General features: G+C 46.4%; 1 protein-coding gene across 3 annotated transcripts in view; it reads right to left on the minus strand.

Annotated features, from left to right (window-relative positions):
• g2e3 (G2/M-phase specific E3 ubiquitin protein ligase) overlaps positions 1–15,450 on the minus strand; it is a 50,832-nt gene extending 35,382 nt beyond the window's left edge. Inside the window, exons 1-3 of one of the 3 annotated variants that reach the window (XM_055640671.1) lie at positions 15,216–15,450; positions 9,226–9,293; positions 3,215–3,282 (exon numbers count right to left, since the gene is read on the minus strand). In XM_055640671.1, the coding sequence (XP_055496646.1) occupies positions 3,215–3,282; positions 9,226–9,293; positions 15,216–15,427 (348 nt within the window). In that variant the 5' untranslated portion in view covers positions 15,428–15,450. Of the gene's footprint in view, positions 1–2,015; positions 2,089–3,190; positions 3,283–9,225; positions 9,294–15,215 lie in introns of those variants that run through there. The other 2 variants (XM_055640670.1, XM_055640672.1) reach the window with 2 other exon arrangements.
• Between the last annotated feature and the right edge of the window lie 376 nt (positions 15,451–15,826).

The following is a 15,826-nucleotide window of genomic DNA, read 5'->3' on the forward strand; positions in this document are numbered from 1 at the left end:
GCTTTTCAAAGAGTTTTCGTTAAAGATATAGCATGGAAACAGGGCCCACCGAGTCCACGCTGCTGACCATTGATCACCCGTACACTAATTCTATGTCCCATGCACCATGTGGAATTAAATTGGAGAACCCGGATAAAACCAATGGAGAACCCGAAGAAAACCAACCAGGGAGAATATATAAACTCCATACAGACAGATCCCGTGGTCAGAATTGAACCTGGGCCTCTGCAAGGCATCAACTCTACCGCACGCCACTGTGCCTTAGAGAACCCCTGGGCCTGTTTATCTGCTTTATGATCCACTCTGTTGCATCTGAACATTGAAAAAATTAAATCACCAAAATAAAAATGATCCTACTTCAATTTGCTCATTTAATAACGATTACACCTGGACATTGCTTAATCTCCATCATGCATTTAGGGTTTTCTAGGAAATTGCTGGACCGAAGGAGGATGCACTGATTGTTAGTCACTTAAATTATCTGTAGATTATTGTAGAGAATAGATTATTGACTATATCCAGGACTCAACATCCCCTCAGCATGTGGATCCTTGACTTCCTGACCCACAGACCGCAATCGGCAAGAATAAGGGACAAAACAGTCTTCATGACAATTCTCAACATCAGTGCCCCGCAAAGCTGCATTCTTAGTCCCTATACATAGGCTGTGGGCCGAGCATCAAAAATGTGTCTAGAAATCAACTTTCGTGACCGGTACAGAATCAACTTCAAGCTTCAACTTAAAGCTCCTCTTTTACATATACAAAGCTCTTAATGGGCTTGTATGTATCACATTAGTGCCTGCACTGATGTACAGCACTTTGGTCAACGCGAGTTGTTTTTAAATGTGCTATATAAATAAAATTGACTGACTGACATGTCACGGAACTACATGAAATTGTGCAGAGATTTAGATAAAATATAACTGAGAAGTCATAACTCGTCAGTGCCAAAAGTTGCACATTAATGAATTAAACTAATTAGAAAATGAGATCGAAAAAAGCGCCATCTAGAGTCCAATGCCCATATTACATCATGGGGAGCCTATTTCCGTGTTGCAGTCTATTTAAACCAGTGGTTGCCAACCTTTTTTAGTTCATGGCCCCTTTGGGCTCTTTAATTTTTCTGTGGCCCCCCCTGCCATTATTAGCGGAAAAAAGTGGCCCCCTTCATTGAACCTGTGGCCCCCTAAATCCCCAAATTTTTTTGTGGCCCCCCCTGAAATTTGCCATGGCCCCTTTGGGGCAATATGGCTCCAGGTTGGGAATCACTGATTTAAACCATATTAATATAATTGTGAGTGTGTATTTTGAATGAGACTGCCGCAGAGGTCCGGCTCCTGAACTAGCCTAATTAATGGGTGAGGGCAGTTCTTCTGGGTTCCCCCGTTTACTGAACCCCACTGACTGCCAGTGTGCAGAGTGGGGGTCACGGCCATAGTGGGACTGGGTCAGGCCAAGGCATCTTCCACTGATAGGAAAATGCCTAACCCTATACTAACCCTGACTCGCCCCCCCTTCCATAGCTGCCCACGGCTGGTGCTGGAGCCGCTTTGGGACTGGCTGAGGGCTTCATATGTGTGGCCGCTCAGGGAGTTCACCTCGACCAGCATGCCCTTCTGGATCATCGTGGTGATGATGATGGGGAGCAGCACTGCCCTGCATGCCGCCCGGGCCGCCTTCAGCACCCCCATAGCGTCGGCTCCGTCAGTCCGCCCGTACGCTCGCTGCAACACCGGCTGGCCGACAGCCCGACCGACCCCTCGCAGCACCCACCGGCCGTCTGAGTTGAATGATCAGCCATGATCATATTGAATGGCGGTGCAGGCTCGAAGGGCCGAATGGCCTACTCCTGCACCTATTTTCTATGTTTCTATGACCGACAGACAGACCCTGACCCTAATCCTAACCCTAGCTCTACATTTGTTATTTATAATTTTTATTTAACAGTTCACGTCAAAACTTTATAAAGATAAATCAATTGATAAATAAAATTATCAGCAAGGTCAGCATTACCTTTATTCGTCGGAAACCTTGTTATTGATTTGATGTAATGAGAAGGCAGCCATGATCCCAGGGTCCTCGCTGCCTAGCGACCATAAAAAAAAAAAGCGCGGGATTGGTCAATTTGTGTCCGACCTCAATGTCAAACGTGCATTGATTGGACAATTACTAATCGGAAAATTGGAAGTTTTCCCCACATTTCCAAAATAAAATGTGCAGGTTTTGGTCTTGACGAGTTTCATGTATGATTTATATAATATGTTTACACAATATGCTTAAAAAATTCAGGTAGTTCCGCGAGTTGGGTCACGAACTTGAACGAAAACGCTCCTCAGCCCACAGCCTAATACTCACAACTGTGTGGCCAAATTCTGCTCCACCTCCATTTACAAATTTGTGGATGATGCCACCATAATGGGCTGGATTTCAAATAGTGATGAGACAAGGTACAGGAAGGAGACAGAGAGCTCTGTTGCATGGTGTTAAGAAAACAAGCTTTTAGGAAGGGGGGGGGGGGGGGGGGGAGTACATGCCCTAGTCTTTATAAATGGTGTTGAAGTGGAGATGGTTGAGAGCTTCAAGTTCCTTGGTTTCAATATCTTTAATAATTTGCCCTGGCCCAACAATTATGACATTAGTCAAGAAAGCACACCGACACTACTTCCTCAGAAGGCTCAGGAAATTTGATGTGGCTCCAATGCATCCTATTGTATGCATCACAGCTTGAAATGGCAATTGTTCTGCCCTAGACTGCAAGAAATTGCAGAGACTTGTGAACTCCATCCAGTCCACCACTTAAACGAGCCTCCACCCATTTCCCCCTCATCCCACATCGATACCATCTGTATTTCGTACTGCATTAGAAAAGCGGTCAACATGATCAGGGGCCATCCACATCCTGGTCAATCTCTTGTCTTCCATCTCCCGTCCAGCAGAAGATACGAAAGCAGGTATCATTAGATTCAAGAGAAGTTTCTGCCCTGCTGTTATCAGATTCTGGAATAGACCCCTCATTCATGAAGGACGAATTCCCGATCTTCCAATTCAACGAATCTGCACTTTTGGTGTCTTTATCAATTAAACCACCTGGGAGTATCTCCACATCCACTCTCTCCAGGTCTTTCACTATTCAGTAAACCATTTAACCAAAAACAAGGAAAGTAAGTTAAATTATTACTTCAACTTACTAAACAGTAGTAATGCAGTGTTACCCCACCGTAGGTCATCTTCTCGCCAAATTTTTCAGGGCAGTCATCATTCCGTCGACAAAATGCACAGGCTACAAGAAAATAAATCAAATACACAACAATTATCTCAAATTAAAACAGTCTAACCCATCGCCTGAAAATACTTTGAAAAGTGAAAACACTTCGGAAGAGTAGTCTCATTCCAGCTTTGTTTTCCTAGCCGTCTCTTGAGCAGCAATTTTTCTGCCAACCTGCCTTAAATCATTATAATTTTTGGGAGCTTCACTTTCGATGAGGGGAGCTTATGGAAAAGTGGTATTACAAGCAGCCGTAAACTGCAGAAAGTGAAAGATATTACACACATGGTTTTATTTACTCAAAATATGGTGCATCTATTGCCATCTAGTTTTCTATAGTGCAATACCAAAATTGTTGCTGCATTTTACAGCGACTCTCATGATTGAAGATAGGCACAGTTGGTTTCAATTTTGATGTGGATAATGCTACAAGAAAGGAAATAAACTATAAACTGTATTTGTATTTTTTCTACTGACTAGTTCAAAGTATATAAAAAGTTAATTTCCAGTTTTTCCTTCGATAAAATAAAAAAGTTATCAATAATTGAAGAAAATATGGCGAAGACAAAGACAGCTTCTATGCAGCCTCCTCCACGAGTGTCTTACAGGCTCATAAGCCCACAAAGCGAAACCAATGTCTTTACCGCATCTGCAGACCGCTAAAAGCCATGCCTCCCCAGGCCAGGCGGAACCGTTAAATGCCGCCAACTGTCGAGGTTTAGCGCTGCTGCAGCTCAATGCTGAAGGCCTTACCACCGCCAAGCTCAACGTCATTGAACAGATTGCCATCAAAAACAAGGCGACTATAGTTCTACTGCAGGAGACTCGCACCGAAAACAAGAACTTCCTGAAACTTCCTGGGTATACCCTGGCCGGTCACACCGCCGACAAACATCATGGCATAGCTACGTTCGTTCGTAACGACGTGGCCTGGTCAGCCATTGCACAGTCTGCAGAGGTAGAATGGATCACAACCAAAGTGCATGACACTACCATCGTCAACATTTACAAGCCGCCTCCGAGCAGGTTGGTCCCAACATCTCTGCCAGATGTTCCAGCCCCTGACGTATATGCTGGTGACTTCAACAGCCATCATACAGACTGGGCACACAGCAGCTCCAACGCTGATGGCGACTTCCTGGCAGAATGGGCCTCGACCGCCGATGCAACACTCCTATACGACCCAAAGGAGCCACGCACTTTCTACTCTGCACGCTGGAACAGCACCACCAACCCGGACCTGGCCTTCGCAAAATGTCGCAACAATGAACCGCTCCCAGTAAGACGCATCATGGACAGGTTTCCCCGGTCACACCATCGACCATCGCTCATAACCATTCCATCTCTGGTCCAGCCCGTGGGAAAGACGTCAAGAGGTGGAACTTCTGGAAAGCAAACTGGGTAGGCTTCACACAACAAGTGAATAAGGCAGCCGTTGGCCTCCCACACCCACGCCCCAGCAACCTGAACAACGCCTACGACTCATACTGCAAGATGTTGCTGGCCGCAGCCAAGAAGAACATCCCCCGCCCGTGGTGTACGTAAAGCCTATGTTCCCTGCTGGGATGACGAATGTGAAGACTTACTTCGCGCCCACACAGAATCACAAACCAGCGAAGACAGGGACAAATCAGCGAACGACTTAATCTGCAGACTAAATGAGAAACAGACAAAGATGGACGGAGACAGTGGAATCAATTGATTTCACACACTCCAGCTGTCAGGCGTGGCAGACCATGAATAAGCTGATGGGCAGGTCGACAACCCCAGCACAGTGTCCCATCACTGCAAATTCCATTGCGTCGCTACTGCTGGCCAACGGCCGCTTCTCCAACCCAGACAAGGACTTCACCAGAACAACATTGGCAAGAGTTCACGAGCTGCACAGGGCCCCGAGCAGCGACTCCAACCTATCCCACGATTTCACAACACAAGAAATCGAGTAGGCCATCCGACGGCTGAAAACCGGTAAGGCACCAGGCACCGACAGCATCCATCCATACATAAAACACCAAGGCAAGAAGGCAACTGACTGGCTGCGCTCTTTCCTCTCTGCGTGCTTCCGCTGCCTGAAGCAGCCAAAGATCTGGCGCTGTGCCAAGGTGATCGCTCTGTCGAAGCCAAGCAAGCCTAGCGATGACCCCAAGGGATACCGACCCAACTCACTGCTATGTGTTCCATACAAGTTCCTGGAATGTCTCCTCCACACACGCCTCAATCCAGTGATCGACCCCCAGCTGCCTAAAGAACAGGCTGGCTTCCGAAGCGGTAGGTCAACGGCGGACCAGGTGACCCTCCTGTGCCAAGACATAGAGGACAGCTTCCAGGCAGGGGAGAACGCAGGCACTGTCTACTTGGACCTCACAGCTGCAAATGATACTGTCTGGCTGTGTGGACTACACATGAAACTTCTGGAAACCATCCCAAGCACATGGTTAGCTTCAACATGAAGATGCTGAGGAACCGCAGCTTCAGGCTATACAACAGCAACGGGCAATGCAGCAGGGTGAGGAAATTTAAGAACGGCGTCCCACAGGGCTCAGTGCTGGCACCAATGCTGTTCAACATCAACATCCATGACATGCCTGCAACCCAGTCAAAAAAGTATGGCTATGCCGATGCCCTGGCCATCCTACTCAATAAGCCATCCTGGGAAGCAGCAGAAGAGGGCCTCTCTAAAGACATGAACATCCTGTGTTCATACCTGAGGAACTGGCGCCTTGAGCTCAGCATGGGTAAGACAACATCTTCAATGTTCCACCTCAACAACAGGGAAGCGACCCGCGAGATGAACGTCATGGTGGATAACGCCCAGTTACGGTCCCAGCCTGTCCCCACGTACCTCAGTGGGAAGCTCGACAGAACGTTGTCATTCAAACAACACCTGGAAGGTGCCAAGACAAAGACAAGCACCCGTGCCACACTGATACGCCGCCTAGCCGGCACCACATGGGGAGCTACAATGAAGACACTGCGCATGTCCACAGTGGCCCTGGTGTTCTCAGCCGCCGAGTACTGCGCCCCGGTCTGGTGCTGTAGCACTCACGCCAAGAAGCTGGATGCTGCTCTCAACAGCGCCCTGCGGACACTCCAGATGCCTACGTGCCACCCCAGTAAACCAACTGCCCATCCTCGCTGACATCGCCCCAGCCAACATCAGATGAGAAGCAGCCACGCTGGCCCTCTCTCGAAAGGCACAGACCAGTGAATCCCACCTCCTCCATCAGATTGTCAGACACCACGACGAGTGCGTCTCAAGTCACGGCACCCCTTTGCCATGCAAGCCCAAGAGCTGCTCTGCACAACACCGGCTGACGCTTCTAAGGCCGCCTGGGTCAAGACAAGATGGAGAGACTAGTAGAAGTCAGTGGAACCATCTAGGCTACACCAATTACCCCATGGACGTCTCTGGCCCAGACCTGCCCCGAAAGCAGTGGACAACCCTCAACCGCTTGAGGACAGGCATCGGACGCTATGGAGTAGCGATGATGCGGTGGGGCCTCGTCGACAGTGCCTCCTGCGAGTGTGGGGACCCAACACAGACAGTGGAGCACATAGTCACCCGTTGCCCCAAATACCGGCCACCGAATGGTGAACGAGGTCTGATTGACCTGGACGGTGACACGTTGGCCTGGCTCACCTCAACGGAGCTGCAGGTCTAAGACATACGACAGAAGAAGAAAATATAAATATTGTGGCACTTCAGTGAAGAAATGAAGTGATACCTCAAATATAAAATTTGTGAAATGTGAAATTAATCAAAGTATAGCTGAGGATAGCCGACAGGTATATTGCATGTCAGAATTTTTTTTAACCACGTGCACAAAGGATAACTAAAATCATCACTTTAAAACCAAAGCAACAAGACTCAATAGTAATTAACATTATAACTAGCAGTTAGAAACTTTAATTGCCATTGAAAATACAAGGCAAGCAGTATATTGTGAATATAGGAAGCAGGTGGAGATAGCATATTTGCCACGCTCCCTTCCAACACTCGGACCACAGTTTCCCACTCTGCTTTCAAACTTAACTGGTCCACTGGAAGTGCATTGGGAACATTAATGAAATAACACCTGAAAGTGTGGAAAACCTGTCTGGCACCTAAAGTGCCAAGCATGCAGCATATTAAGGACTTAATCAGTTGGTGTGGGAGGAGAGTGCAACTTTGAATGAGGATTCAGAAGATAGAGCAGGAAGAGCTAAAGCTTTCCATTCATTCAACAGGTCAGAGATTCCTGCAAGTCTAAGATTCTTACAGTAGATAGATGCTAGATAGGCTGGGACCATTTCCCTGGTCCATGTGATGATCTGATGGAGGTATATAAAACTATGCGGGACATAGGTAGGGTAGATGGCCATAGTCTTTTTCCAAGCATGGGGGAGTCAAAAACCAGCCTTAAAGTGACAGGGGAAAGATCTAGAGTGTATCGGAATGGTCAGATTTTCCATACCGATGGATGAGTATATGCACAGAGCTGCCAGAAAAAGTAACACAGGATATACAATTACAATGTTTAAAATACATTTGTACAAGTATGTGGATAGGAAAGGTTTGGAAGAATGTGGGCCAAAAACAGGCAAATGGAATTAGCGTCAGCACAGACAAGTTGGGCCAAACTCTTATGGATCTCTTTGAATCTATGAAGTGAACCCAATGACCAACTTCAGATTATTATTAGTATAAATTGGATTCTAATCCTCCCAAGTCTGTTCCATCAATTAATCAGATCATGGCTGATCTACCCGTCACCTTAACCTCTACATTCCAGCCTATCCGCAGTAACTGACCCCCTAGTTTATCAATAATCTGCCTTAAACGACCAAGGCAGATGCAAAAGACTAAGAAAATATAATTTCATATTTCTTACTCATGTGACTTCAAAATAAAATCACCCTTTTACTAGATTATACCACATTTGCCTTGTCAACATCCCAAAAGTTAATGCTTCAATCAAATTCCTACACTCTTAAATCCAGTAAATACAATCCTAGCCTACTCAGATTTCATTCATGAGACAACCTACCTACTCCAGTTGTGTCTAGTAAACCTTCTTCCACCCCCTAACCATTCTTTCTTAAATTGAAGACCAATATTATACCATCTACCAAACATGATTTCACTATTATCCCATATAATTTGAGGACAACCTTCCAACTTGTGTACTTCCACAGGTAATTTGCAAAATAATTATTAATTTCCTAATCACTTGCTATACCTGCATGATAGCCTTTTGTAAATCAAGCAATAGCACATCTAATCCATCTGTACCATAAGAACTTTGCACCCCCTTGCCATTTAGATTATGTGCTTTATTTTTCTCCACAAACATAAAACAAAAAAATTCCACATCATGCTCCATCTGCTAGATCTTTGTTCACTTACTTAGCTTAGTCGCTCTTGATATCCTCATACCTTTAGACTTCAGACTATAGAGCCACAGCAGGGAGACAGACCCTTTGGCCCACCGAGTCCATGCCGACCAGCGATCAACCCACACACTAGCACCATCCTATACACGAGGGGCAATTTACTATTTGTACCAAAGCCAATTAATTTACAAACCTATGCATCTTGAGGGTGAGAGGAACTGGAGCACCTGGAGAAAACCCACGCAGTCACAGGGAGAACGTACCAACTCCGTACAGACAGCACCAGAAGTCAGGATCAAACCTAGATCTCTAGTGCTGTAAGGCAGTAACTCGACTGCTACGACATGACCCCCTTAAATTCCTTCTTACTTTTGGATTATCAGTAAATGAATTATTTCAATACATCCTGATTAACTCCCTCTCCGTAAAAGCCATCCTCAAAGCTTATATGGTCCAACCATATAAGAGTACATCACAAACAATGAATGTACGAGATCCAAAATTACCCGACTGTGCTTTCTCCACTAACAAATTTCAATGAGAAATACAAAATGAAGACAGCAGATATACATCAGCAATACTCACAAGGATTTTGATTCAGTTGCAGCTGCTGTTTTTCCTTTGTGACATCGTTAATTTTAGCGTTGGACTTCCTAGGTAAAACAGATATAAATATTTAGGGATAAACACAAACTGTACATTACCTGGATAAAAATAGCTCTTGCACTGCAGGTAGAAGGTGATGTACAGTATGTAGTGACGTAAACAGCTGTCTAAGTGTGGTGGGTAAGCTCTCTTCTTGGCGAACATCACTGACATTAATTTTGCAGCATGGATATTGTTTGCCATTAATAAGCAAGTTTGGTATTCTGAAAAATGCAAGAAATCATGGGATTTGTCAAAGGTTATTCACCATAAAGAAAAAGCGAACAAAGCGCTGGCTGAAGAAACTGTGTATAAATTCTTATCTTTATTCATAATTTATGTGAAAAAATATATTTAACCTGAGGAACAGCGGTGCCATATGGTTACATTATAGGAAAATTAATGTATTCCAGACTGGAACACAACGATGAAAGTTTCTGGGTTGAATTTCAGTATTATGCTAATTTCAAAATGGAATTCTTCATCCTCATCTATGAATACAAATGAGCAATGAAATTCTCAAATCCAGAGACTCCTATAAAAGGTCAACTCCTCATTCCCTCATTCCCCCCCCCCCCCAAAGGACCAGGTAGTGGGAGAGCAGGGTGTAACAGCGATAGAGGGGGTAGATGCAAGTGGGAGACAGGGGAGAGCGCGCACACAGACCAGCGCCTCATCCTTAGCCAGGATCAAACCTGGGTCCCTGGTGCCGCAAGCACTGCCGAACCGCCACTGGGCCGCTTCCCACCCGAGAGTCGGGGACGACCCCGAACCGACGACACCAGCGGCACCAAGCCCACAGCCAGCACGGAGAAGCGCCAACCTCAGCTCAACTATGCCTGTCACGCCGGGCCAACCGACAGCCCCAGACCGGCGACACCAGCGGCACCAAGCACTCAGCCCCCGCTGGCATCGAGGGGGCCAACCATCAGCCACTGGACAAGGAGAGAGGTGCAGCCGACGGTCCCCAGCCTGCCGAGGAACAGCCCACCCAGGAGCCGGAGCCAGTGCTTCTTCCCCGCGCCGGCTGCAAGCCCGGCCCGACACCTCCGACCACCCCCGGACAGGGACAGGGACGGCACAAATGGCAATTCAACGGCACCCGCAGCGCCGGAGACCCGGGATCAACCCCGGACGAGCACGATCTCGCTCACTCACCAAAGCATAAATCTATCTATCTATATAATATTAAAACCCTGTGGCTGCTGGCCTGCTGTGTTTCTGCCTGACTTGTGGTTGCCAGCCTTTGATTCATTGCTACGCCAACGCCAGACCCAGAAACGCCGACAATTCTTCCATTTAGGTAGAGATTTCACTTTTCATTCCAACTATCCACTCCTCATTAAATTTCGTCGTGTTTATGTACACATTTTTAATAAAATCATTCCCCCCCCCCCCACTCACTCGCACACGCAGCCTCCTGCTGGCCATCGACCATAACGGCTGCTGGCGCCTGCCTCTCGCCTCAAAGATGCCATTTAAAAACAGCCGCACTGCTGACTGCGGGAACGGCTTGACTTGGAGGACCACGCCTCCCGTGGGGGCTACGGGTAGGGGCCGCTGCGTTGATGGTCTAGTATTATTATAAAACTCTGATCTTGGATGTTACTTGCTGTTTTGTTTTACTTGTGGGTTTGTTTCCTTGCTTGCTTGAACTTTTTCTTTGATTCACATCTCCTTGAAAACCCGACGTGGTTACGGTGACATTTTTACATATTCCGGTTGAGATTTACCTCATGATCTCATAAAATCCCCTCATCTGAAAATTTGATTTATTATTTCCTGAGTTTTTTTTTTAACAAAAATTGATCACCAATCTGACATCTTTTTATAAATCTAACGTGCTGAAGCGAGCTGGTTGACGTCACAATGCCTCTGCTCATCGCGGCAAGCCGCGCAGAATTTTCAACGAACAGCCCCACGAGTTACATGGCCCAGCCGCCCCCCAGGGCTCTGGATTGAAGCCGTTGAACAGGTGCTCAAGTCGTGCAGGGCGCTCCGCTGGACTCCCTTCAAGTTCTACAACGTGGTGGCGGCGGTCGTTATCGCAGTGCGGGCGCTGACAATCGCAGTGAAAAATTGGCTGTGGCGGCTGTCACAGGGGACGACCTCCCCTTCGTCTCCCCCACCTGATCGTCTGTCACGCTGGTGGGTGGGCTCTGAAATCTTAAGTGGAATCCATAAAACGAAGAAACATAGAAAATAGGTGCAGGAGTAGGCCATTCGGCCCTTCGAGCCTGCACCGCCATTCAATATGATCATGGCTGATCATCCAACTCAGTATCCCGTACCTGCCTTCTCACCATACCCCCTGATCCTTTTAGCCACAAGGGCCACATCTAACTCTTAAATATAGCCAATGAACTGGCCTCAACTATCTGCTGTGGCAGTGAGTTCCAGAGATTTACCACTGTGTAAAAAATGTTTTTCTCATCTCGGTCCTAAAGGATTTCCCCTCTATCCTTAAGCTGTGACCCCTTGTCCTGGACTTCCCCAACATCAGGAACAATCTTCCTGCATCTAGCCTGTCCAACCCCTCAAGAATTTTGTAAGTTTCTATAAGATTCCCCCCTCAATCCCCTAAATTCTAGCGAGTACAAGCCGAGTCTATCCAGTCTTTCTTCACATGAAAGTCCTGACATCCCAGGACTGGTGAACCTTCTCTGCACTCCCTCTATGGCAATAATGTCCTTCCTCAGATTTGGAGACCAAAACTGTACACAATACTCCAGGTGTGGTCTCACCAAGACCCTGAACAACTGCAGTAGAACCTCCCTGCTCCTATACTCAAATCCTTTTGCTATGAATGCTAACATACCATTCCCTTTCTTCACTACCTGCTGCGCCTGCATGCCTACTTTTAATGACTGGTGTACCATGACACCCAGGTCTCATTGCATCTCCCATTTTCCTAATCAGCCACCATTCAGATAATAGTCTGCTTTACTGTTTTTGCCACCAAAGTGGATAACCTCACATTTATCCACATTATACTGCATCTGCCATGCATTTGCCCACTCACCCAGCCTATCCAAGTCACCTTGCAGCCTCCTAGCATCCTCCTCACAGCTAACACAGCCCCTCAGCTTAGTGTCATCCGCAAACTTGGAGATGTTGCATTCAATTACCAAATTAATATGCCTGGCAAAGTTAATAATTTTTGTGATTGGGAAAGATCTTTTGTTCACACGCAATGAACACACAAGAGCTAACATTTCATCAGGCTACTATCATTTTAGGATGCAAAATATTTTATATTTAATGCAAGACAGACCTGGCAACTGACAAGAAGCCCCCCCCTAGATGTGATCGAAGGCATCTATTTCTAATAATGGAACTATCCAAGAGTTTGATATATGCTGTTCTGAACTTTCAGTAAACATATCTAGATGCAAAATATTCATGGTGTTTTTTGTCACGTGAACCTTTTATGCAACTTAAACCTTTTTTTGTTTTTAAGAGGATACTGCCAGGAATGCCAGTGGTGTAAACTTTGACATGAAACCATCAACACCAACTGAAATAGCTGTTACTTTTGGAGCACATGGAGAACATTAAGAAAATCTAAATCACAGCTGGAGCAGCAGACGAAAACCCATGAAAATCAAATAGTAAAGCCAGTTTAACCTTTCACAAGATCCTGTACAGTAAGGCTGGTCTAGGTTAGATCATATGGGATCCATGGTGAGTCAGTCAATTGGATGCAGAATTGGCTTGTTGGTAGTACGCAGAAGGTAGTAGTGAGAGATGTTATTGAGATTGGAAGCTTGCGATCTGCAGAGTGCCACAGGGATCTGAGTTGTCCACTGCTGTTTGTCATCTATATATTCGCCAAAACGGTACATGATAGCGTTACACCTTACTCACCATTGTCCTATGGTATGGTGGGGGCTATGGATGATTGGTGGAATATTGCATTCAGGGACCAGCCCTCCCATGTGACAGGAGCTCAACGGGACCCACTTGGTCATGTCTATACTAACTATTTGGATGAGAATGTTTACAGCAAGAATAGCAAGTTTGCCAATGTACCAAAATTGGTGCTGTGATCGGAGAATTAGGCCATCAAGTCTACTCCGCCATTCAATCATGGCTGATCTATCTCTCCCTCCTAACACCATTCTCCTGCCTTCTCCCCATAACCTCCGACATCTGTACTAATCAAGAATCTTATCTATATCTGCCTTAAATATATCCACTGACTTGGCCTCCACAGCCTTCTGTGGCAAAGAATTCCACTGATACACCACCCTCTGACTAAAGAAATTCCTTCTCATCTCCTTCCTAAAAGAACGTCCTTTAATTCCGAGGCTATGATCTCTAATCCTAGACTCTCCCACTAGTAGAAACATCCTCACCACATCCACTGTATCCTAGCCTGTTGACAGTGAAGACGGTTATCCAAGATTACAACAGGGTCTAAATCAACTGAGAAAATGAGCCACAGAATAACAGGTACATTTTAAATCAGTCAAGTGTTAGGTGTTGCATTTGGCATGTTGAAGCAGAACAGGACTTTCACAGAAAATGGTTAGACCCAGACGAGCTTTGTTGAACTTCAGGAAACAAGTACATAGCTCCCAGAAAATTATAACATACACAGACAGGATGACGAAGATGCCGTTTTGTACACATGCCTTCATCGATCAAGGCACTGAGTACAAAATTTGAAATGTCACGCTATAACTGTACAAAACATTGGTGAGACCACATTCACAAGTATTGTGTGCAGTTCTGGTTACCTAATTATATGAAGGATGTCATTAATCTGGAGAGGATTCAGAAAAGAAAAATTCCTTTACAAGGAATTTTACCGAGACGAGAGGGCCGAATTATAAGGAGATGGATAGGCTGAAATGTTTCCCTGGAGCATAGGAATTTGAGGGGTGAATATAAAAACCAACCCGTTTCTGTGCAATTGAATGTAATGACTCTAAGGTGACCAGCTTCATGCAATATTAAATGCACTAAAAAAAAAGAACTTTGTGACAAACCTAGCAATCAACTTGAGGCAAATAAGTAAAATGCGATATGTTTAATACCATGAGAATAATCTTTTCCAGGAAATTCAAAAACTTGGACAAAAGTTGGAGGGAAGGAATAGCGAATTTGTTTTGTGAAAACTTCTGTACATAAAAATAAGATACTAGAGGAATTTAGAAGTGCACTACAGATTAAAATATGTTGTGGCTTAAGGAATAATGAATAGTGGGGTGGGGGGGGGTCGTCTGATATAGAAAAAAAAGTCATCCTGAACTGCAATGACAGATTCAGATAATGTAATTTTTTAAAGTACATATTATTTATTCACGTGGAGGCCTGGAGATTGAAATGTCAACTATTACCAAGTAATTAAGATTCCCAAACTTGAAAACATATATTTTTTAAACAGTATCACCAGTTATTAGAACATAAGGTAGGCCTCAGTTCCTCACTTAGGTTTTTGAAACCAACCAAAGCAATCGTCATCAGATCTTCAAATGTCAAAGTGCAATCAATCATCAGGACTTAACAATAATAGAGGCGCGGGGTGTGCCTTCTGCACAAGATTCCTACAATCACTCGGTGCACTAGGATCTCTCCCCCTACCTCCTTGCTCTCTTCCTCCCTCCCTATCTGCAAGCTCCCTCTTGTTCTCTCTCTTCCTCCCAACTCCTTCTCTCCATTCCTCACTATCTCCCTCCCTCCCTCTCTGTTCCTCCACCTCCTTTCCCCTCTCTCTTCATCCTCCCTCCCTACATCATTCACTCTCTCTCCGTCCCTCCATCTACCTCTCTCTCTGCATCCTCACGCTCTCTCCTCCCTCTCTCTCCCCTCAACGTCCCGACGCCCGGGCCTGCCGGCGACATTAGGCGGTGAGTAAGCGCTCCCCTCCACACTCGGGCCTGGGCCTCGTGGGGTGGGAGAGGAGGGGGCGGAAGGCCACTCACCGTCGCGACGACATGGCCGCTGTCTGTATAGTTGTGCTTCGGTCCCCGGCGCCGCCGCCGCCGCCACCACCCGCGCGCGCTTCTTTGTTGCTCTTAATGGCGCTCAGATTCAAATTCCCAGCTTCCGGCGCACTCCTCCACCGCCCCGGAACTGATCTCCAACGTCCTGACCCGCCCGCCTGCCGGGTGGCGATGTCGTCCTTGGCAACCATAGATCATAGAGCTGGCAACCGCCCGCCTGCCCGCCTAGCAACCAGCCCGCCTAGCAACCAGCCCGCCTAGCAACCAGCCCGCCTAGCAACCAGCCCGCCTAGCAACCAGCCCGCCTAGCAAACCAGCCGGCCCCGCCGCTCCCCGCATCGTGTAGCGCCTGCTCCAACAATCCGCGCTCTTGCAGCAACGCTGCGGGCCCAGTAGCAATGGCAAACAAAGATCATAGAGCGGAGCTCCTATATGATCTTTGGTGGCAAAGATGGTTCAATGGTTCAGTTGCTCCTTATTGTCACGTATGCACTGCACAGTGACATTGTTTTTTGGGTGTCCGTTGCTTTAAAGACAAGTTAATGCAACCACTACCGGGTCTGACACTGACGGTGGTGGATGCGTAGGAC

The sequence above is a fragment of the Leucoraja erinacea genome, chromosome 9, assembly GCF_028641065.1.
Source record: "Leucoraja erinacea ecotype New England chromosome 9, Leri_hhj_1, whole genome shotgun sequence".
Taxonomy (NCBI): Eukaryota; Metazoa; Chordata; class Chondrichthyes; order Rajiformes; family Rajidae; genus Leucoraja; species Leucoraja erinaceus.